This window comes from Macaca mulatta, chromosome 11 (assembly GCF_049350105.2).
Source record: "Macaca mulatta isolate MMU2019108-1 chromosome 11, T2T-MMU8v2.0, whole genome shotgun sequence".
In the NCBI taxonomy this organism is placed as follows: domain Eukaryota; kingdom Metazoa; phylum Chordata; class Mammalia; order Primates; family Cercopithecidae; genus Macaca; species Macaca mulatta.
Genome location: NC_133416.1, coordinates 50837941 through 50862137, shown reverse-complemented (window position 1 = coordinate 50862137; position 24197 = coordinate 50837941). Strand labels below are relative to the sequence as shown.

General features: G+C 40.3%; 1 protein-coding gene across 6 annotated transcripts in view; it reads right to left on the bottom strand.

Annotated features, from left to right (window-relative positions):
* The window catches only part of TMEM117 (transmembrane protein 117), a 564266-nt gene extending 541771 nt beyond the window's left edge, over window positions 1-22495 (bottom strand). For 5 of the 6 annotated variants that reach the window (XM_077952512.1, XM_015151464.3, XM_015151466.3 and 2 more), the window contains exons 1-2: window positions 22387-22495; window positions 13743-14047 (exon numbers count right to left, since the gene is read on the bottom strand). Coding sequence is in view for 5 of the 6 variants with exons in the window: in XM_015151464.3 (XP_015006950.2) it covers window positions 13743-14019 (277 nt within the window). In the remaining variant the exon portion in view is untranslated. 6 annotated transcript variants of the gene reach the window in all.
* Window positions 22496-24197: the final 1702 nt, after the last annotated feature.

Sequence of the window (24197 nt, the reverse complement as noted above, 5' to 3'; positions counted from 1 at the left end):
CCTAAGAATATCTGGATTTCACTCCTCTAAAATTAAAGGGAAAAAGTATAGTCCAGCCAAGAATGTTAGGTTACTGATGGCCACAAGGACAGGAAGCACTGTACTGAGTTTCTCCAGGATCCACAGCAATGATAGACTTTGTCCTAAAACTACAGAACTTCTTGTGGGGGCAACTAAATGACTTTCTTTAACTAAAAGAGCTGGTCAAGCAGGAGGCGGTGCCAGAAAAAGATGCCAGAACACAGGCAATGCAGAGCAAAACTGTAGGGAATGGCCTAGCACAATCCGGTCTTAAGGCAGACAAGGCACACCAGCTGCCAATTCGCCATCTGGGATGCCTGAAAAGGCGCCTGTCTGGGAATCAGGAGGCTTCAGTTTATGTTCCAATTTTACTGCTGGCTACTGTTATGACCTTGGAGGCAGGCAGATCAACCCTGTACATTTCTATTTACCCATCAACAATAACTCTGGGTCACAGCCAAGATAGGAATACAGATTAAAAACAATAGGACTGCTTGGACCACCTGTGATACTCAAAATCAAATATACAGTGTCAAGGCCACCACTGTAAAACAACTAAAGCCTGTCTTTGGAGAAGCCCCTTATTCCAGTCTGACCCTCTGCATATCCCTAAATCTTCTAACAGCTTTTCTTTGACCCCACTTCTATCCAGAACCCTGAACAGCAACATAGTTACCATATCAGCACATTGGCCTACTTCCTCCCACCTGCCACCACTTATTTATCCTTTGGGTACAGATCTCTCAATGATGGGATTGTCAACATCCTTGTTAGTTCATCACACCTCTCAAGTAGCATAATATTTTAAACCCGGTGAAAATATCTTCAAGAAATGATTCTAGTTGTAGGAACTAGTAAAAGATAAAAGGAAACAAATCAGGGGAAAATTCTGGCAGCATCCTCTCAAATCACACTACTCACCCAGCCAGGACTGATTACCCGATTACTTGAAAAATAAGCAAACTAAGACCTCTACCAACATGGTTTTAAATGAATCAAGTAATCAAGCACTTTTCATTTTCAATTTTACCGTATGTTATTTAGCCAGCTGTCAAATTCCACCCTGGCTGGTTACATCTCACTAAGAGTGAAGTGGTTTCCCTCTGCACCATGTATGTATGAGTCTGCCTTCTCTAACTCCATGTGACAGCCCCCTTTGTGAGAAACTTCTACCATTACCTCCCATAGGTGGGAAATAAGAAAAGGACATGGAGGCAATGATTGGACCTGGTAAGAAAAGAGTCCCTTGGCCCCTGAATTACTCATTTGTATCAAGTACAATAAAAAAAGAAAAGAAAAAAAAAAAAAAAAAGTACCTAGAAAGCTACCCTGGTTCGTAATTGCTTAATTATAATGCTCTAACCTAAGTTAAAGTCCTTGAGGTATCCTTTTACAGTGTTTGTATCCTCTGTCCTAGGGGAACTAGAGCAGCCAGATGATTCTATCACACTGAAAGCTGCAGCTCATTGCCCTTTAGCGCTAATGGATGTGCAACTGACTGCAGTGCAAACTAATGAAAGCACCTAATAAGCAGGTGTGGGAGGAAATGGCCATGTACTTGGGACTTCCAGCCTCACCTTCCTTCACTGCTGTAGGAGAGAGAACATAACAGGAACATAAAGTAACAAGATTAGCTTTTTGAAAAGGGCTACAAAGTTCAGTAGCTGAAACACACCAAATCTCCCTCTGAAGAAGGGCCTTCCTGGGGATTTTTTAAAACATCGAATATCGCCCGGCGCGGTGGCTCACGCCTGTAATCCCAGCACTTTGGGAGGCCGAGGCGGGCGGATCACAAGGTCAGGAGATCGAGACCACGGTGAAACCCCGTCTCTACTAAAAATACAAAAAATTAGCCGGGCGCGGTTGTGGGCGCCTGTAGTCCCAGCTACTCGGGAGGCTGAGGCAGGAGAATGGCGTGAACCCGGGAGGCGGAGCTTGCAGTGAGCCGAGATCGCGCCACTACACTCCAGCCTGGGCGACAGAGCGACACTCCGTCTCAAAAAAAAAAAAAAAAAAATCGAATATCAATAATTTTCCAGTTTACGTTTCCTAATCTATCTCACGTCTTTTTAAGGAACTGCTTTTTTATTTTATTTTTTTATGAGTGTTCATAGCAGTTTTATTTGTAATATAAAAAACTGGAATAAAAATAGAAATGTCTATCAACAGATATTATGGGTAAACAAATTTTGACATATTCACACAATACCAGTCAGAAACAAAAAGGAATGAAGTATTGATACATAAAACAGGAATGAATTTCAAAATTATGCTGAATGAAAGAAGCCAGACAAAAAAGAGTATATACTGTTATGTTTTCATTTATATAAAATTCTAGACAATGCAAACTAATTTATAGTTGACAGGAGTGGTTTGGAGAGGGAGGAGGAGGATTGTGATGGGATATGAGGGACTGTTTCATAGTGATAGACATGAGGAACTGCTTTTTTAAATTCCTTATGCCAGAAGGTCACTCCAAACTTTGAAATAACATTTTTCTCTAACTTAAATTCTGTTGGTCACTTTGGGCTCTAAAATTACTTACTCTGTGAAAAAGGACTGGTTGTTGACAATTCAAGCACCTAGAAGAAGTATTATTCCAGCACTCAGCGCAGACTGGTTGAGAATGAAGATGGTGACACAACATTAAATATTTGTCATGAGTATCAAATATAACATTTTGAGGGGGCAAAGCTTAAAACTATAGATATTCTAAATGGCATTTGGCTATATAGACAGTGTCTGTTCATATAATTTCCCCAAAAAAGTCCTTAGCACTCTGATAATACAATTCTTAAAATAATCAGTTGTTGACATTTGCCCTGAGTAGTCATAAATACAGTTTTAATATACTCTCAACGACCATGATAACTTGTTGGTTATTTATACTATTCAGTTATTCAGATCTCAAATTAACACAAAGGAAGTCAAACCATACCCATATCATTGTATTAAAATAATAGTTTTTTATTCCTAAATATCTAATTATTCATGTTTTGATATTCCTGTATCACCATGACTACCCTGACTATGCTTTTCAGAATCTTTGAATCTTTTCTATTTTGAAATGATAAAATCATATGTGCAGTTCAACATACCAAAAAAAAAATTCAAACTAAGCTTAAAGCTAAGAAAATAGAAGACAAATAGGCATTTCACTGTATTAAATTCATTATGACAAAATATTGTTGAGTTACTTGGTATTGTATGGGAGACATCCTTTTTGTTACAGTAAAATGAAATACACAAACTAGAATTTGTCTTCTCAAATCTCTGGATATATTGAGAATGCTTTGGTCCCCAGACTTCCTGTTTCAAACTAAAACAGACATAGGTACATAGAAAATAGCAAACCCCTTAATGATTTGCATAATATAAACATAAGAAAAGTACATCTTCAGCAAGTATTCATCTATTGTAGCCATTTAGTTATGAAATTATTCTCTTTTTTTAACTACAGCATTTTAAAAAATCATGATTTTTATGCAGCTGGCTATCTTGGGGTAAGCAAAGATGTATATATTTCATATATCAGGGAGGCTTATCAGGGAGGCTGAGGTAGGAGAATCACTTGAACCTGGTAGGCAGAGGTTGCAGTGAGCCAAGATCACACCATTGCACTCCAGCCTGAGCAACAAGAGTGAAACTCCATCTCAACAAAAAAAAAAAAAGAAAAAAAGAAACGCTTATCATAGTCAAGTACAGGTCCATAATTCAGTTTCCACAATTCCGAGATCCAAGAGACTCTGATTTTTGTAACTGATTTATTCGCAAAACCTGACCAAACCTGAATCCATTTAGTAGCAAAACCTAACTTGAACTTACTTGAGTCTGTCTATGGTCTTTATTTATCCAACTTAATGTAAATATGTATACATATATACAGAAATACTAGTATGTCTGATGATGGGGTATTTAGCAGGGTGACCTTAAATAAAGGCAAATGCTCTAAATTCTGAAACACATCTGGCCTCAGGGTTTTGGATAAGAAGTGGTAGGCCTGGGCCCGGAGCGGTGGCTCACACCTGTAATCCCAGCACTTTGGGACGCCGAGGCGGGTGGATCACCTGAGGTCAGGAGTTGGAGACCAGCCTGGCCAACATAGTGAAACCCCATCTCTACTGAAAATACAAAAATTAGTCAAGTGTGGTGGCACACGCCTGTAATCCCAGCTACTCAGGAGGCTGAGGCAGGAGAATCGCTTGAACCCGAGAGGTGGAGGTTACAATGAGCTGAGATCGTGCCACTGCACTCCAGCCTGGTGACAGAGCAAGGTTCAGAAAAAATAAATAAATAAATAAATAAATAAATAAATAAATAATAAAATAGTCTGCCTGCACTAGCTTAATAACACACACCTTTGCTGTTCTGTGAACTGTTCAAGGTAAATGGACCATCACTTACGTGCTCATGACCTACAGCCATCACTTCCTTAACTCATTATCATCTTCTCTAACCGGATTCTCCTATGGACTTTTTTTTTTTTTTCCAGTAGGATAATCAGTCCTCCAGTCTCCCAGCCTAATCTTCCTAGTTACCTTTCATTTCACTCTCACTCTTGCTTACTCATATCCCATCAGTTGTGGAAGTTTCACATGGCCTCACATACCCCCATCTGCTTGCCTTTGCTCCACCCCTTATCCACCCCTTATTTTAGACTGGTCTGAACAAACTTAAGCCAGAATTATTGTAGGCAGCCCCTAAAATACCTTCTTACTTCCTTTTTACTCCCTGAATCTCTCCTTTTCCAATTCCCCTTAAATTCTGCTTCAAGATTAATCTTGTCACCATCTCACACATTATTCAAATATTTTCCTTGACTTAAAGACCATAATGGAAGAGATAAACTCTAAAGATAGAAGACTGGCATTTAAAGACCAAAGAATTTTGGCCCAACCTACCTTTTCATTGCAACACCTCTTTCCTAACATAAATTGTTCTCAGTCAAAATGAGCACGAATTCTTCAGCTTTTCCCCCAACTCCAAAAAACAGCTGAGTTGTCTCCATCTTCGCTCACACTATCTACCCCAGGACCTGAAATCTGTAATGAATACCTTTCATCATATCTGACTATTTTAATCCCACTCACACTTGAGACTCAATTTAGGTCCCACATGGGCAACAAAGCTTTCTTTCCCTGTCCTGGCCCACTATGATCCTCTCTCCTAAATTCCCACAGCACTCACAGTCCATACTATTCATTTGATACTCGACACACATTTTCTTGTATCATCACAGTATTTGATTTTTGATGCATATGTATCCTGTCTTTTTAACCAGATTTTAAATTCCTTGAAATCAGAGACTATGTCTTATATTTTATGTATGAACAAATAAGTACCTTTCTATATCTTACAATAAAAGGCAATACTGGGCCGGGTGTGGTGGCTCACGCCTGTAATCCCAGCACTTTGGGAGGCCAAGATGGGCAGATCACGAGGTCAGTAGATTAAGACCATCCTGGCCAATATGGTGATACCCTGTCTCTACTATAAATACAAAAACTAGCTGGGCATGGTAGCAGGCGCCTGTAATCCCAGCTACTCGGGAGGCTGAGGCAGGAGAACAGCTTGAACCTGGGAAGCAGAGGTTGCAGTGAGCCAAGATCGTGCCACTGGACTCCAGCCTGGCAACAGAGTAAGACACTTTAAAAAAAAAAAAAAAAAGGCAACACTGGCAAAGACAACATGTAAAGGATGAAGAAACATTAACTTACTCAATCAAATGTATTGAATGCTACTGTGCCAGGCATTGTTTTAGGCACTGAAGATTAAAAGGTAAGCAAGATCAACATAATCTCTCACTCACCAGTTTCGGGTATGGGTATAGCTGTGAAATCATACATTAATGAAACAATTTTACAAGCAAATACATGTTTGGAAAAGGAACTATGCAGTATTAACAGGCTTCGAATTGTTTTCAGATGCTACACCTACCACCTCATTCTGAGGTGGCCTGCCTTCCAATCACTCCAGTTCCAGCTAAGTAATACCTTCAATGAATACAAAGAACATCATTCTTGTTGAGAGACTGACAGCTCCTTATGGTGGAGGTCATCTGACAATGTGTTAAAAGGGCAGTGTTAAAAAGAAAATGGCAACTAATAAAGGATCTCTGCACATGTTGGAAAACAAAAGTAAAAGAGAGAAGACAAATAACAGGAAAGGAGTTTGTCTGAGAAATACATTATTACAGTCTTGATGTTCTAAAATCCATCCTCAGATAAAGCTATTCAATCAAAGTAACTTGAACCCTTATCACTTTGCCCTTCATAGAAATGTTTTCATGAAATAAAGCATCACAGACTTGCTTTCATGATTAAATTTTTTTGTTTGTTTGTTTTTGAGATGGAATCTCACTCCGTGCCAGGCTGGAGTGCAATGGCACAATCTCGGCTCACTGCAACCTCTGCCTCCTGGGTTCAAGCGATTCTCCTGCCTCAGCCTCCCAAGTAGCTGGGACTACGGGTGTGCGCCACCATGCCCAGCTAATTTTTGTATTCTTAGTAGAGACAGAGTTTCACCATGTTGGCCAGAATGGTCTCGATCTCTTGACCTCATAATCCACCCATCTCGGCCTCCCAAAAGTGCTGGGATTACAGGCATGAGCCACCGTGCCCAGCTGATTAAATGTTATACTCTACACTTTGATGAACGTTTGCTTTAAGACACAAGAATATGAAATCCATTTCTGCATTTGCCACTTCACCATTCAACATCTCCAAGCACAAGACAAAAGAAAAGCTTTACCAAAATCTATGACAAGGAAGTTCTACAACTAGGTGCAAAGAAAAATACCTCTGTGGAGCTTACAATTTTCATCACTGCTGATAACCACAGTGATGTAGTTTCCCCTTGTGCCCAGCTCTGAGGAAGCTCAAAATCAAGTAAGGTTTTGAAATTCATGAAATCAAAACAAATTTGTTTCTGCCTTTTCTGTGGTCCTGATTTTCTACTTCTACTGTATTATGCATATATGTTGTAAATAATTTAAATTCCTTTTTGCAATAAAAATTATTTCTTGAATAAGCTCAAGAAATTAAATTCTCCTTGTAGATAGGTCCTAATTGTCAGCATAATAATTTTGGATGTCTCTATTCATGGATATCTCTAAAGTATAATCCCCAAAAAGCTAGGATGCATTATTAAAACACATTAAAAAAAAAAAAACTAGAATCATCCAAGCAAATGAAAGAGAGAGGTACTGGAAGAGTATAAACTGACATTCCAATGGAACCTAACTTTTATAAATCCTCATATAATACCTAAAGATTCTGTTTTAAACTAACAAAAATTATAAACTTATCAATTCTGATTTCAGAATTGCTCCTGAATTATGTTACTACCTAAAGAGTAACAAAAACCTAATATTTATGTCTCACAGAAAAATTAAATTTATAACCAATGAAGTATATTAAATCATGTGCTCACAGAATAATTTGTTCTTTCTCACACATCCCTTAAATTGGGAATACTTATTGTTCTTCTGGAATCTACTAAGAAGAGACTTCCTATAACAAAATAAATGAAGGAAGACTTACAAGTTGATTAAAAGAAAGGGATAGTGGCATTCTATATAATATTTGTATTTGGCATTTTATTAGAGAATTATATAAAAAAGCTGTTGAGTTGATTTCAAGAAATGATTCTGATCATTTTTGTAAGCCATTCCAATATTTCTGTAACAAAAATTTCTGTGCTTGTCATTAGCAATCCCACCCCTTCCAACATACATACAACATCATCCTCATCATCATCATCACCTATCAGAAGCTTGCATGTACAAATTGTTAAATATGTCCTTTTAAAAATGAATTATGAATAAATGCTAATTATTTGAGAACCAGGGCAGAAACATTTGTCATATACCAAGCCAATAAGAACATCTATGTTTGCATTAAATTTTTAATTCTTTTCCATATCATTGCATGGTTGTGACTCTTTGGTACAAGTAGTCACAAGTGGGAGCTGAAGAGAAGACAACTGAAGTCTTACAGGAGGGAGTCAGAGAAAGTGCCACAGAGGAGATAATGCTGGAACTGAGATTTGAAGGAAAATGGAAAACTAGCCAAGGTGACAAAGCAGAGAGGAGCATAACGGGCATGGAAGAGTACATAGGCAAAAAACACTGGGACATGAGATAACATGGCAAGTTTGAGAACCAGCAAATATTTCCCTGCAATATGTGGAATGTGAAAAATCAGGTTTGGAGTGAGGAAGGAGTAGATCATAAACAGCTTCGAGTATCAATCAAAGGGGTTTAGATTTTATTCTGTTGGTGGTTCTGCAGGTCAAAGTAACTCCATCTTAAATGCTAATCCATCATGTTGACTTCTGATCAACCCTAGTTCTGGGAAGGCCTCTAAGATTTTTACTTACCATGAATCCTTCCCTTAAGCAAATTCTCTGTGGTGTATAAGCCCTGGGTCTGGAGAATAACAGGGCAAGGATACGTCACCTCACAGGTACTGAGATATGGCTTCTGTTAAGAAGTCCCTATTAAGTGTTGTTTCCTGTGAAAATGGATATGCCAGCCTCTTTCTTCAGCCTCTCAGCTTCCTCAGTCTTTGGGGATAGGTTTGCAAAGACCTACTCACCACAGAAGAGTGACAGAAGCCATTTAGCAATATGGAAAAAATAATTCCACTAGCAAAATCCATAATGAACAAGAGGAGCAGATAACCATTAGGAGGAAATGATTAATAGTTCATGAAGTAAGGAAGAATCAATTGCCATGAGCAGAGACAGAAGAAGAAGACAAGTTCAAAGTTTATTATGAAATTTGATCAGAGAATGAGAGGGGACAAGTTTAGAGTTCATCAGGAAATTAAATCAAGAGTCCTCACCATTTACAGAAGGATATGATTCCTTCTCTAATATTCCCTAAAATTTCATAGGTTTTTTAGTAAGAGAAAAAGGAGAAGGAAATTGCCAAATAGAAGAAATCAAGCTGAGTACATCATATAATCTTTCCTACTGTAAGTGAAAAAAAAAAAATACAACTCACTTCCATTATTTTAAAATAATTTGTACTCAATAAACCACTTGAAATCAAAAGTGCTTTTTCAGGGCTGATTACTTATATCACCAGGAGAATTAAAATGTAAGCCATAACTGAAATGTGATTTTAGTATAAGAGATAAAAGTTTGCAACAGAATAATTTAACAAAATGTAGTGATTACAAAACCAAATGTCCTGTTTATAATTCACACCATTAGCTTAATGGTGTGATTCTCAATCTTCAATACAGGCAGATGACTTTTCTCCAAACTAGATATTTTGGTCTAAATTTGCCTTAGCTTCCTACGCTGAGAAAATTTTCTCGAATGGAATCCAAACACATCCAGCCATTGCTTGTAACAGGTATCTTTTGTTTTGTCTCCCCAGCACTCTCTATCCATTTTTGGAAAATGACCCACTTCCATTCACTATCCACCCTTATCCTCTTCTATCCATATAATTACTATGCAGGACATGATGCTTGTTTAATGTTTGGTGGATGATCCAACTAACATTGAGTTCCTAAATATTCTCTGTGTCAATGACCCATCTCTCCACTCTACTTTAGGACTCACTCTCTAAAGACCACACCCTACTTGGGAATCACTACTGAAGAATGGTTTACTTCTGTTACAACATGTCATGTGACCACACCCACCAATTCTTTCCTTTTTCTTACTCCCATCTCACCTGTTGAGCCTCATCCAAATCTTCAGGCCCCTGCCCACTCCTCCCAGAATGTTATGGGAAGTCAGGGACCCTGAACAGAGGAACCGGTTGGAGCCGTGGCAGAGGAACATAAATTGTTTTTCATCTTAATACGGACATTTATCATTTCTCAAATAATACTTTTATAATTTCTTATGCCTGTCTTTAATCTCTTAATCCTGTTATCTTTGTAAGCTGAGGATATACGTCACCTCAGGACCACTGTGATAATTGTGTTAACTGCACAAATTGATTGTAAAACATGTGTGTTTGAACAATATGAAATCAGTGCACCTTGAAAAAGAACAGAATAATAGCAATTTTTATGGAACAAGGGAAGACAACCATAAGGTCTGACTGCCTGCAGGGTTGGCAAAAAGAGCCATATTTTCTTCTTGCAGAGAGTCTATAAATGGATGTGCAAGTAAGAAACATATCGCTCAATTATTTTCCTAGCAAGTAATATTAATATTAATACCCTGGGAAAATAATGCGTTCCCGGGGGAAGGTCTATAAATGGACACTCTGGGAATGTCTGTCTTGTGCAGTTGAAATAAGGACTGAGATAAACCCTGGTCTCCTGCAGAAACCTCAGGCTTACTAGGGTTGGGAAAACTCAACCCTGGTAAATTTGTGGTCAGACCGTTCTCTGCTCTTGAACCCTGTTTTCTGTTAAGATGTTTATCAAGACAATGCACTGCTGAACATAGACCCTTATCAGTGGTTCTGTTTTTGCCCTTTGCCCTGTGATCTTTGTTGGACCTTTATCAGTGGTTCTGCTTTTGCCCTTTGCCATGTGATCTTTGTTAGGCCCTTATCAGTGGTTCTGCTTTTCGTTCTTTGAAGCACGTGATCTTTGTACCTACTATCTGTTCTTACACCCCCTCCCCTTTTGAAACCCTTAATAAAAACTTGCTGGTCTGAGACTCAGGTGGGCATCACAGTCCTACCAATATGTGATGTCACCCCTGGCATCCCAACTGTAAAATTCCTCTCTTTATACTGTCTCTCTTTATTTCTCAGCAGGCCAACACTTATGGAAAATAGAAAGAACCTACTTTAAAATATTGGGGGCGGGTTCCCCCAGTACCAGACCATCATCTCCCTCACCTGTTTTCCACGTCCAACCACAATCCCCTATCAGTCAAATGAATAATGCTTTTCCTGTAACTCTCCATTTATTTTCCATCCTTTGTTTCCAATACAGCAAGCCTGATCAGTCTCCACCCAGATGAATCACGCTCAAATTCTCTTCTGGATGACTGAACTCTCAAAAAGAACACTGCTCAACAATCCAGACTGGTATCATTCAAATTTATAGTGGCTAACAACCCTCATGATCATCAGCAACCCTTTCATTTGTTCTGAGTCAGTTCACTTCCCAACTCCCTAGGGCCACTGTTCCAAACCTTAACCACTTCCTTAAACCGCTTGCATCATCAAGCCCCTCCATCTTTATCGTCAGATCTTCTTTTTCACAGTAAAACAGAGGTTAGCAGATTAAAGAGATATCAGGTTATCAGCTTTAATAGACAGAAGAATATTCACCTTCCTGTTCGTCCACCTCAAACATACCTAATGGAGTACCAATCTTTATCTCACTCATGCCTATATTTGAGAAACCAGGGTCTCTCCTCTTTTCCTCTCCAAGCCACCATTTCTACCTGTGTCTTAAGTCTGAGACCACAGAAACCTTCAGAGATGTTGTCTTTCTTCTATATCTTTTACCTCCACTTTAGCTCCTTCTCCCACGAATATAAGCAGGTCAATTAATCTTATCCCCCAAATAAAACTATCTGCCCCACCAACAACAACAAAATGTTCCCTTGGCCCTTCTTCCACTTTTAGCACTTCTCCATTTCTTTCTTCTAGTTTCTCACCAAATGTCTAGAAACTATGTGCATCTATACATATGTGTGCCTTTTATACATATAAGCACAGACAATAAATATAAAATATGCGCATTTTATATATTTATATAATAGAAACATGGCAATAGTGTAAGGAATAAACAGAAAAAAATATATATATAATACTATGTGTATGTGTGTGTATGGATATTTATTTATTTATTTCTTAAAACATTGCCATGGTTTCTAATCCAACCTCTAGACCAAAAATACCTTCAGTAAGTCACCTATTTATCTTATCACTGCTAAGTCCAAAGCTCTATCTAAATTTTCTTCCTAATTGACCCAACTACAGCATTCAAAACTACTTTATTTTCCCCCATTGCATACAGAGTGTACATTTATTTGTTTAGTCTTTCTCTCTCCTGTAGGAACTAAGTTTTTATGAGGGCAAAGACCTTGCCGGCTTGATTCACTGTCTAGAATTGTGTCTGGCATGTTATAAGCGATGAACATTTATTGAATAAATATCACCTACCTCTAGGCAAAAATCGGTTAGTTCAGAGGTGGGAACCACACCCTGAGACAACTTCACACTCTCCACTGAGAGTTTAAACTTGAGACTAGGAAAGTCAACCCAGTCTCTTTAGGTAATAAAAATTCACCTTCAGTGTAAAAGGAGAATAAAGCAGATAATATAGAGAAAGTGAGACAAATAGCATCCTAACAGATTTCAAGCCCTTGGTTTCATTTATCCCAATGTCCCAATGTCCCTGTCACTTCATTCTATCCTTGGTCTCTGAAATATCCTAACATCCTTATAGTAAGTTACCTTTTTAACTTAAACTAATTTAGTCTCTTCTTCTGTCATTATCAAGAGATTCCTTACTAATATACTATTCTTTGGTTGGATAGGTTCAAAAATAAACATCCTAAAGCCAATGTTCAAAAAAAAAAAGAGAGAGAGAGAGTAAAAGTTTACAGTTCCAACTCCCTGAATGAACAATATGTGTAAAATATATTTAACGAAAATGTGGTGTGATATGGAGTCATTTTCTTTATGATTTATAAACTCTCTGCCACACTTAGGTACTATTTACGGGGGGGGAGCTATTTTCTTGTTCGTATCTTCTCTAAAAAAGATTACGTATATATCACCATGGAACACTATGCAGTCATAAAAAAGGATGAGTTCATGTCCTTCACAGGGACATGGAAGCAGCTGGAAACGATCATTCTGAGCAAACTATCACAAGGACAGAAAACCAAACACCATATGTTCTCACTCATAGGTGGGAACTGAACAATGAGAACACTCGGACATATGGCGGGGAACATCACACCCCAGGGCCTGTCATGGGGTTGGGGACAGGGAGATGCACAGCATTAGGAGAAATACCTAATGTAAATGTTGAGTCAATGGGTGCAGCAAACCAACATGGCACATGTATACCTATATAACAAATTTGCACGTTGTACACCTGTACCCTAGAACTTAAAAGTATAATTTAAAAAAATTTAAAATTTTTAAACAAGTTTTCAAAAAAAAAGATTATGTATATATTCATTTTATTCCTAATGCTTTTTTTTTTTTCTTTTTTGAGATGGAGTCTTGCTCTGTCACCCAGGATGCAGTGCAGTGGTGCAATCTTGCTCGCTGCAACCTACGCCTCCCACGTTCAAGCGATCCTCCTACCTCAGCCTCTCAAGTAGCTTGGATTACAAACATGCACCACCACACCGGGCTAATTTTTGTATTTTTAGTAGAGATGAGGTTTCACCATGTTGCCCAGGCTGATCTCGAACTTCTGACCTCAAGTGATCCGCCCACCTCGGCCACCCAAATTGGTGGGATTACCAGCGTGAGCCACCACACCTCCCCGAATGCTATTTTTTTGAAATGAAGTTTGGTACTAATTTTACCTCATGCTAATTTTCCTTAGACAGTAGGAAAAGTAAACCATTAACAGAGAGTAGTTGAAAAGTAAACCATTAACCGAGAGTAGTTGAAGAACCCAGTTACAACCACGCATAACAACTTTAAGGCAGGAGGACAAACTAAAATGTCTCCTACATTGGCATTTAGAAACAGTAAAGTTGTATCTTGGAAAATATAAATTAAATAATGAGCAATACTACATTTCATGGGTCATGGTACTTACCAAACAAACGCTGATGGAACAGAAATTTGCCAGCTATTAGTCCTGTGAGAATGGCAAGTAGCCATAGAAGCACCTTCAAAATCCTCCAGCCAACTCCTCTAGGGTATTTATTTGTAACAAATGAAAAACAGTTTCCAACAACAATAACATTGGCTTCTGTTTGGCTATGAGAAACCGGGTCCTCCGCAAATATTAAGAAGTTAAAGAAGATCACCAAGTAAGCCACAATCATGCGAGACCAGGGATGCTGGAAATAATAACGAAAGTCTTTACCCATTCTTCAAAACTCCCAGTTCGTAGTTTACCTGTATAAGAAAAGATAGATAGGGTTAGAGCAGGAAAACAAGTAGTCTCTTCCTTCTTTTTATCAGTTCAGGTTTATAAGAGTTCCATAAAAAGTTATTTGGAAAAGATGATACCTGTTCCTACTTATGGCTCCAAGACAAGTCTGAGAATGAGGAAAGCAAATATTGCCCCTTCCCTAACACCTAATCATACCTCTGATCATTTGGAGACTTGGGAAAGAAAAACAATGGAAGAGTAAGGGGAGACAAGGGGATGTGAGAGGGCAGAACACTGTCCAAAATTGGGATGGTGACCAAGATGACATGTAGAGGTCCTCCCAGGGGGAAACGCAGAGGTGGCACAACCACGGCTCATTGCAGCCTCCACCTCCTGGGCTCAAGCGATCCTCCCACCTCAGCCTCTCCAGTAGCTGTGACCACACGCATGTGCCACCACACCTGGTTAACTTTTGTATTTTCTGTAGAGACAGGGTTTCGTCATGTTGGTCTTGAACTTCTGGGCTCAAATGATCTGCCCACCTAAAGTTCCCAAAGTGCTGGGACTACAGGTGTGAGCCACCATACTTGGCCTCCTGTTTTTGATTATTACAAAATCAAAACGATATAGAGATAAAATGAGCATATATTAATGAAAGTTAAACAATATTCTCTCCTCTGTCCAAATCCCTCTCCTCAGAGTTATGACTGCTTACGAATTTGCTGTAATTACTTTCAGATCTTCTTCTAAACACTGACAAATGTATATACATGAATAAACTTTTATTAAAATGTTCACAGTCTAGTTATCAAATAATTTCAATAGAGAGTAAGTTCCATGAAATAGCTAAGTCTACGGAAGAGTAGTAGCCCACAGAAAGGACTGGGCAATCCTTTGCATTGGGTGAATGAGAAGAGGAAGATTTCACAAAAGATATCATCAAGTTTAAGGTTGGAGGATTAGCATAATTTTTTTTTAGTGAAGAAGGGACGGATAGAAGGCAAGCCACTCTAGGCAGTGGCTACGGCACATCCAAAGGCACAGGGCACTGCAAAATACGTAATATGCCTACAGTAGTGGGTCCTAACCTGAATATGTGCACTGGAAGTACATAGCCATCTTAAAATGAAAATGTTCAGGCCCACCTCCAAAGTCTTGCTCAGCTCCTCCCTCTTCCCTCTTTGGGAACCAGCCTGCCCATAAAGAACACAAGCTGTAACTTCCACATGAAGAGATCTGTCTGGGTCCACCAGGGCTTGTAAGTGGATGATTATGTCTATGTAGTTCTGGTGTTTGGTGTTCGTGAGCCCATTTGGCTCTCAGACTAAACTGTGTCTGTTTTTCAGCAACAACACTGATTAAATCTTAGATATCAAAAATAATACAGACAAAAATTTGACTGCCATCTGCCAATTCATTTTTCTTCTCTCCCAATTTGTTTAGAATTCAGAAAGCGAAGAGGGAGAAGGGGGTCATTTACAAAGTCTACAGCAGTTTACATGCCAGGCTCTGTGCTGGATGTCTGCATGTATCATTGTGTCATTTTTGTCATAACAACCCCCTGAAATACTGTTATTATCATTCCTGCCACTTCATTTTACAGGGTGGAAATTGGGGCTGACACAGATTTTCTGACTTGCCCAAAGTCACCTAGCAGGAGAGCTCTGATCTGAGCCTCTGAGGCCGACCCCAGGTGCTGATCACCATTCTCTGCAGACAGCCAGATCAACTCCTTGCACCTTCCTTGCCTAGAGAACAGGCCTAGGTCCCAGTCCCAGGGATGCCATCCCTTGAATGTCTTCTGGAGACATGTTCTCCTCCAGACACAAATATAATAACTCTGTAATATCTACTTCTAATGCATTAAAAAAATTTGTGTGTGTGTGGGCATGTGTGTGTGTGTGTGTGAGAAGGAATCCTTTATAAACTCTGAACACTTGGTGGGGGGAGTATCCATTGATAAATACTCTCACTTTATACATGACTGAAATCATAAAGACCATGCCACATGCCTGAAGTAAGTCAACGGAAGATCTGAGAGTCTCCAAGGCTCCCAAGTCCCAATCCAATATTCTGGGCTGATGAATGCCAATTCAACCCACAATCTTAGTTAATGAGGACTTGTCATGACTATTTTACAAAAGCAATATAAACATGCAAAAGGATTGGCAATAGAATTCAGCCAAGCAAACAGTCACTGTGCCTTGGATTCATAAGCCTTCTAAGCAATTTTAAGTCGCTTGTTATCTCTGTGAACACTCTGAAATCTATCCCCAGGGGCTGTAGCTTGGATCGCCTAGGAATGGTGACTATCTCAAGAGTCTTGTTTTTGTTTTTGTATTTTTCAATATGAGGCTCATCACCTGCTATAGCAGCAGAAACTTAAACGTGTGACTCTCACACCAAAGACAGCAGAGCAAGTAGTGAAGAACAAAAATGAATTTTTACGCGTTTTCATGATATTTAATGTGTAAGAATGCCAGAATAGGTTGGTTTTCAACTCAATTTCACACAATACTTTTGGAAGTGTCCAAAGACCACCATTACAAGAAAAATTCATCACTGGTCACCAGTGAGTCATAAAAAAGAAATAGTTCCCATATGCCCATCAGAACTAGAAAGGAGTATTATTTAAGAAGCTGTTATTACAGGTTGCTGTCACTGCTTTTGCCAGTGAAGAATTCTACCACCACCTCCCTTCCCATCATGAACACACACAATTAGGGCAGTAGGAGTTAGAAATACTACTGAAATACCATCATTGTCATTCCTATCACTTCATTTTACAGAGAGGAAATTGAGGCTCACATGGACTTTGTAACTGGTCCAAAGTCACCTCTCAGAAGAGCTGTGATCTGAGCCTCTGAGGCTGACTCCAGGGCCTTATCACCATTTCCTGCAGACGGCCAGATCAACTCCAATACATACACTCTTGATTCTTTTTTTAAATACATGCATTTTGGAGGCTAGCACATACTTATTTTCTTGTTTTTAACTTGAGAATCTTGCTTCGTGGGCTATGTGATGTCCACATGCTCAAGTTAAATTAGAACATTCAAAAAATTTCAGAGACAGCTGTTTCTCTCCAGCATTTATATTATTTAGGGAAAGAGAACTATAGCATTGACCAATACTCCTGCACTAGTACATGATTTCATTTAATTACCGCGGTAATGCCATGAATGCTACTATGACTGCCACATTACAGGAAAGAAAACAAAGGCTCAGAGCAGTTGCTGCCTGTTTAATTTACATAGCAAGTGGAAACATCAGGGTTTGAATCCAGACCTACACCTAGCCCTTAATCTTTCTAATATACCACAAAGCTGGAAGTGTTTCTTCCAGTAAGGTATTTCCCATCACAGTTACAGCTTATTCTGTATTTCCACTAACAGTTTCAACTAGCAGAACAAAATAGGACCCCATTATTGATCATTTAAGCTGGCTGGAATTTATTCTTGCCTCATAATTCTGAAGTTGAAGTGATATCTTCTAGAGGGTCCCAAATTTCAAACCCTTACATAATAATTTGAATTAAACCTCTGCTTATCCTCACTTCATGACTTCGTACACAGGCTGCAAATGTTTGCCTAGTCATCTCAGCCCTACCTTCTTGTTCCTTAGGTACCCCAACATTATCCAGAGAACCAAAGCTGTTTTCACCTCTGTAGTGCACATAAAACATCTTTACAATCAGTATGATCATTTGATGTATCTACTGTTAATTTAAATGCGGGCTTGAGGCTGTTCAAATGGACTATGTTATACAGGGCACATAGTCTGCAAAACCTTTCCATTTTTAAATTCATTTCTATAACCACAGATGATAATGAGCTTTTATCTTAGCTTCTGGCTCATTATAGTGAAATTATCTGTGTATGTGTTTGTCTCCCTCACTTGATCATAAGCTCCTCAGAGAAGTGGCTGTTTACTGCCAGGGCACAGCACAATACTGGGCTCATATTGGGTGATCAGTAGGTATCTATTGGATGAGCTGAGTGGTACACTCACAAAGAGAAGCTCTCTCATTATTTAGGTGAGATGAGAAGAGGGTGGAGCAATCTGCCATTCAACTTCCGCTAAGGCAAACAAAGCGAAGAGGAGCAGTGGAGACCAAGGACTACATTGATGACCTGGCCAGTAACAATACTAATGCACCCCCACTCAACTCCCTCTCATTTCAGCACGAGGTGTTAAATTAATATTTCTAAGGCTAACATTTATTAAGCACATACTATATACCAGACACTATGCTGATGAGCTTTACCAGCATCTCTTAAATTTCATAGCAAACCAATGAAGAAAATATTATTGTCCCCATTTCACAAATATTGAAACTGAGACTTAGAGTTCAGTACCTTGTAAAAAAATAACAAAATTAATTTATATCAGAGCCACAATTTAAACCCAAGCCACCTGGCTTCAACACTCCATGCAATGCCTCCCACACACAAGGACACAAATTCTAAAATCTTACCCTTTACATTAGTTGAAAGTTTCTGATAATGAAGCCATCTGATATAAAAAAGAAAAATTCACAGTACTTCTATTTTGTGCAAAGGCACAGAAGAAACTGCCTGGGACTGATGTAGAGATGTATAGTAGTTGTGTGTGGCTAGAACACTGGGTGCTTGGCATTATCCTGTGAGAGTTAAGGATAATTTGGAGCCAATCCAACAAAGATTATACAAAAGTGTTGGTCCGTATTTTACTGAAAATAGAGAATCATCAAAGGTTTCAGAGCAGAAGAGACAATCATGCATATAAAAGTGATGATGTACAGATTTGTTAACTCCATAACAACATTCATTCATTCATTTGTTCAATATTTACCACTTGCCTATTTTTTGCCAGGCACAGGCCTATGTGCTAGGGTAACTAACAGACAAAGACCTGTTGCTTGCATCTGATAGTTTCTTTGAGGGAAACAGATATTAAACAAATAAAAATTAAACACAGTATTCAAGAAAGTTCACAGAGAAAATTAAAGCAAGGAAAAGTTAACAGGGAGTGTCAGGTGTGAGGGAAGTTGAAGACCTCATTATAAGGTGACATCAGAAGGCAGGCACGAAAGAAGGGAGAGAAGTCAGCAGCTATCTGGGGAAAGTGTGATCCAGATAGAGGGAACAAAAGTTGGAAAGGCTATTGTTGGGTGCAGGTTTAGAGCAAATTAAGGATCTTCAAGGAGGGCAGTATGACTGGATGGGGAGCAGGTGCAGGGGAGTACAAAAGAGATGAGGTACAGGAGGTAGCATCTGATCATGAGCAGGCCCTGAAGCCCTCCTATGTGGGCTTTCACCCTGAGTGGGATAGGAAGCAGAGGAGGGACACAATCTGACTTATATGTCAGAAGGGCCTGTCTGTTTCCTGATTGAAAATATTTTGTAAGAAAGGAGGGCAAGGAACAGAAGCAGGGAAGCTACTGACGAAGCCGTTGCCAAAGAGATGCAGCAACTTGGACCAAGCAGAGAGAAATTAAGGCAGTTTAAACAACTCTGGTTCTGGACACATCAAAAATAACTACTAAGATTTACCAATACATTGGATGTAGACATGATCTAGGCAAAATCCAGAATGGAACTACCATTTCCTGAGATGGAAAATGCATTTCCTGAGATGAAGGGGGTTGCAGCAGATGTAGACAGCACTTGTAATTAACACTTTTTAGTGCTTTTAGGGGTTGGGCTCTTGGAAAGCACTTTCCACGTATTTTCTAATTATTCCTGATACCAGCCATTTGGATTTACCAGTGAAGAAACAGAAATTCAGAGAGGTTATGATCTGTCCAGGATCATAAAGCTACCAGCTGACAGAAACAGGTATGACTACCTCTATATAACCCCAAAGTTATTACTCTTAGTTACCATTGTGTGAAGTATAAAATACAGAATAAAATTTCAATGGGAATGAAGTAAGAGTTAAGTACTAAGTGATGACTTGCACCTAGTAGGCCTTCAATACATATTTGCTGATGGATGAATAAATGAATAAACAGATGTATGGATAACAGAAAACAGACCAGCCTGGGTGAGGGAAAAAAAAAAAAAAACTAGAAGACTCCATTCCAGAGAGAGTACACTCTGGATAATATACATCCAAATCTGCAAAAGGAGAAATGGCAGAAAGGTGAAAAACCAAATATATAGAATGTCCTCAAAGAGCTACAAACTTTCGAAAGCAATCTCAGGCGGCACAACATCATTTCTGTTTTTGTCTATTGGTGGTATGGGGATGTGGGGGTGGGGAGAGGCAGAGCCCACAAGGAGTATGAAAAGTCTTATACTTACTTTCCAACCTACCTGGTCTCACACACACATATGTACACACGCACACAGACCAGTCCTGAGGTAATGACAGGTCTTAGTATATTATCTTCAATTGTTAGATAAAAAGGCAAGAAAATATTATATATACCATTTTACATAATGCAAGTGCCTAATACAGGTTTTAAAAAAAACACAAATAGCAATAATAACAGAAATAAAGTTGGAACTTCTTACTTTTAGTCTAATACAAAAGACCACGGGGCTTTTAAATAAACAGCAACCTTTTAAGTCAATCAATAAAACCACTATAAGTGGTTCTGATAGATTCCAGGATAGTATTTGTGGTACCTTAGCTAATTTAGAGGTTTACATCTATAAATCACTTCCTAGATTTTCTCTTCACATTGTTTCAACCTTTAAGTGATTTTTCTTCCCTTGTTCCTATCCTGCAGTCCTTGGGTAAACAAATTGCTTAATCAATGCAAGTTTTTAAAACAGCAACTCCAAAAGCAAAATAGGTCTACTGGTCCTCTGAACAGAGACAACTTTCCATTGAAATGGCAAAATACTTATGAGCTCTAGCACATTATAAAGTTAAAAAATAATCACTACTATATCCTTTAAAAATGTTTAGACCTCCTTTTCAGTGATTTGTTTGTAATAAAGAATTGCCAGCCGGGCGCAGTGGCTCACACCTGTAATCACCGCATTTGGGGAGGCCAAGGCGGGCCGATCACGAGGTCAGGAGTTCGAGACCAGGCTGACCAATATGGTGAAACCCCATCTCTACTAAAAATACAAATATTAGCCAGGCGTGGAGGCGTGTGCCTGTAATCCCAGCTACTCAGGAGGCTGAGGCAGGAGAATCCCTTGACTCGGGACGGCGAGGTTGCAGTGAGGTGAGATCACCGCACTGCACTCCAGCCTGGGCGACAGAGCCGGACTCCATGAAAGAAAGAAAAAGAAAGAGAAGAAATTGCCATGGCCATATTCCAAACACAATGCCAAAGAAAAAAACATTTAATTAATTAAATAGAATTCATGTAAAAAGTGTATTTTTTAAAGGCAGCTTAAAGAAGCATGGATAAAACTGACAAGAGCCAGTTTGTCATCACAGGGATGAGAGGGAGGGTGGAATAGGAGGGATAAATGCCTGAGACAAAATGTCAAAATCCATAATTACTTTTAAACTACGAAGACTGGGGGGATAAAAGAAAGTATATCCATGGTCAAATGTCAATACTTTACAACAAAAAAAATGAGGTTTACAGGGATTCAACTACTTTTATATTCAATAAATTGGAAGACCTCGTTTCTGAAGCCAAAACAAAAACCCTGTAGCTTCCTAGAAGTCTTTCCTTGGATTTCAGACCATACATCATTTATAATTAGGGGGCAATACATATCCTTATATTCAACATACTTTTCCTCATGTTTTTTTCCTTTTTGGTTCCTGATAAGCATGTGATGTTTACTCCCCTCTCTCTCTCACACACACACCCACACACACACACACACTTCATTGTTTCACAGACGGTAGAATACACTTGAGGGCCTGTGGCATTTTCAAAAATAGGAATAAAAAAATAGTTTTATTTAGTCACGATGAAGTTAGCAAACACCCAAACACCCAAGTCTTTGGTTTTTTTCCCCAAGAACAACACCTACGAACGGCAACCTGTTAATTTAATTAAGAAAAATAGGGCTTTACTCAGTCCCTAGGCTAGGAATCGCTGAAGCAAGGAAAGTTCAAGGTCTGCTCTCCCACCGTATCTCTGTACCCTGGAGCCGGGAGTTTGAGGGCTCCCACCAACAGCCTTTCGCCCGGGAGTCTCCACTGCCCTTAGCCAGAGGGCTGGCGCGTCCCCCTCCTTCCTTGACACTTCACCCTGCCTCTTTGGCTGCCATCCCCAGGAAGGCAGGAGCACAGGCGCCGGAGAATTCGGGGGCCGGGCCAGGGTTCCGCGGCTGCTTCCGCACTCGCGGGCAGGGACGAGGAGGCAGCCGGGCTGCGGGCGGCAGGGCCGGGAGGGCTCCGCTGCGGCCGGACCGAGCGGCTGGGGAGGCTCACCCAACGCCCGGGCCCACGTACTCACCCGAAGGGTCGCGCGGAGCGCGGGGCGACTACACACGGGAGTCGCGGTCAAGCACAGCCCTCGGCGCGCCGGCGGCCTCGCTGGGAAGCGCGGCGAGACGGGCCGGCGGCGTCGCTGCCGCTGCTGCTGTCACGAAGCTATAAATACCGGCTCGGCCCACACCCGCCGCCGCCTACGCCGGGCGCCCTCCGCGCCGGTGCTTCACCGCGCCGCGCTCCCGCCGCAAAGTCCGCGGCCGCGGGCCGGGCAACGCGAGCGCAAGGGCACCGGCGCCGCGCAGGTGACCGCGATCATGCCAGCTGTGTGCAACCTCTGCAGCTGGAGGCATGGCCTTTCCCAGCCCCCGCCCTCCCGCCCGCACCACGGGCTGACTCCAGCCCGCGGGCCGCGTGCGCCACGGGCCGAGCCTGCCCGGGCCGGCCCACCTCTGCAGCGCTGCAGCTGCAGGAGGGGGACGATTCAGGAACCTGGTGGGGGTTGGGGGGCGGCTGACAGAAAATCCACCATCCTGCAGGGAACCAATGAGGGTCCCACTGGAATGTCCTCGAAGAGCTACAAACTTTCGAAAGCAATCTCAGGTCACAAAACATGATTTCCGTTTTTGTCTGTTGGAAGTGTGGGGATGTGGGGGTGGGGAGAGGCAGAGCCCATGAGTAGTATGAGAAGTCTTCTACTTACTTTCCAACCTGCCTAGTCTCACACACACACTTGTGTACACATACATTCATACACACATAGAGATGCACAAATACACTCATGCATACATATGTATACACACATAAGCACAAGTACACACATGCATACACACATGTATACCTCAGCACACATACTCATGCACAATTTTTAAACTTTTTGCAGTCTGAGGCTCTCAGGCTGTCATTCTATGGTACCTAAATGATACCGCTGCGGCATAGGGCAGGAAGACCCTTTGACTACATTTGACCAATTCCTGTCTTCCTGAGTGTAACCTCCTTTCCATCATATATGTGTGGCCTCTGTTTCCTTCCACACCTAATAGCAGCTGCTACCTCAGTTTACCAGTTGCTGAAAATGTGTTAACAGCTGCTATCCAGCATGCTAATATTTCTTGGTAATGGAAGTTATCACTAGTGTATATAATCAAATGGAAAATAGGATAATTTCTATATGCCCATATTAGCAAACTTATGAAGGAAGAGGTAGGCCTTCTCCTGGACTGGTAGCCTGATTCAGGAATGGGTTGGATGGCAAGAGGGAGAACTGAGGTGTCAGCAGATTTTAAGATGGGATGGAGAGAACCATGCCCAAGTGCCACAGGGTAGCTTATCTGCACAGGGATAATTGGGAATTCACTGCCATAATTCCCACTAATTTGACATTTTTCTAGCTTCCAAGAATGACCATATATATATGGTTTTATATATATGTGTATATATATACCTCTCATGTATATCAGAGTGAACTCAATCCACTCCATAATCAATTGAACTACATGGGTGTCTACTAAAATGAACTTCAGTTCATCAGAACCGAAATGTCATTCAGCAGCTTGTCTTCTGTCTCCTTAAGAAATGGAATCCCCACATCCCCACACCACTATCTATATAGTAGTCAATCATTTGTGGTCATTTTACGGAACTCTTAACTCGTAAGGTTCTCTTTTGTAATGCTTTAACAAGTTTTGCCAGAAAGAGTTGTTGCCTATGCAGCACTTTGTACATTTTACTATTACACTTTTGTTGTTCTTTTTTGCAACTTCTTTTTTCCCCCACTACGCTATGAACTCTTCAAGGGCAGAGACTAAATGTTACTCATCATTGTATCCTTAGTAC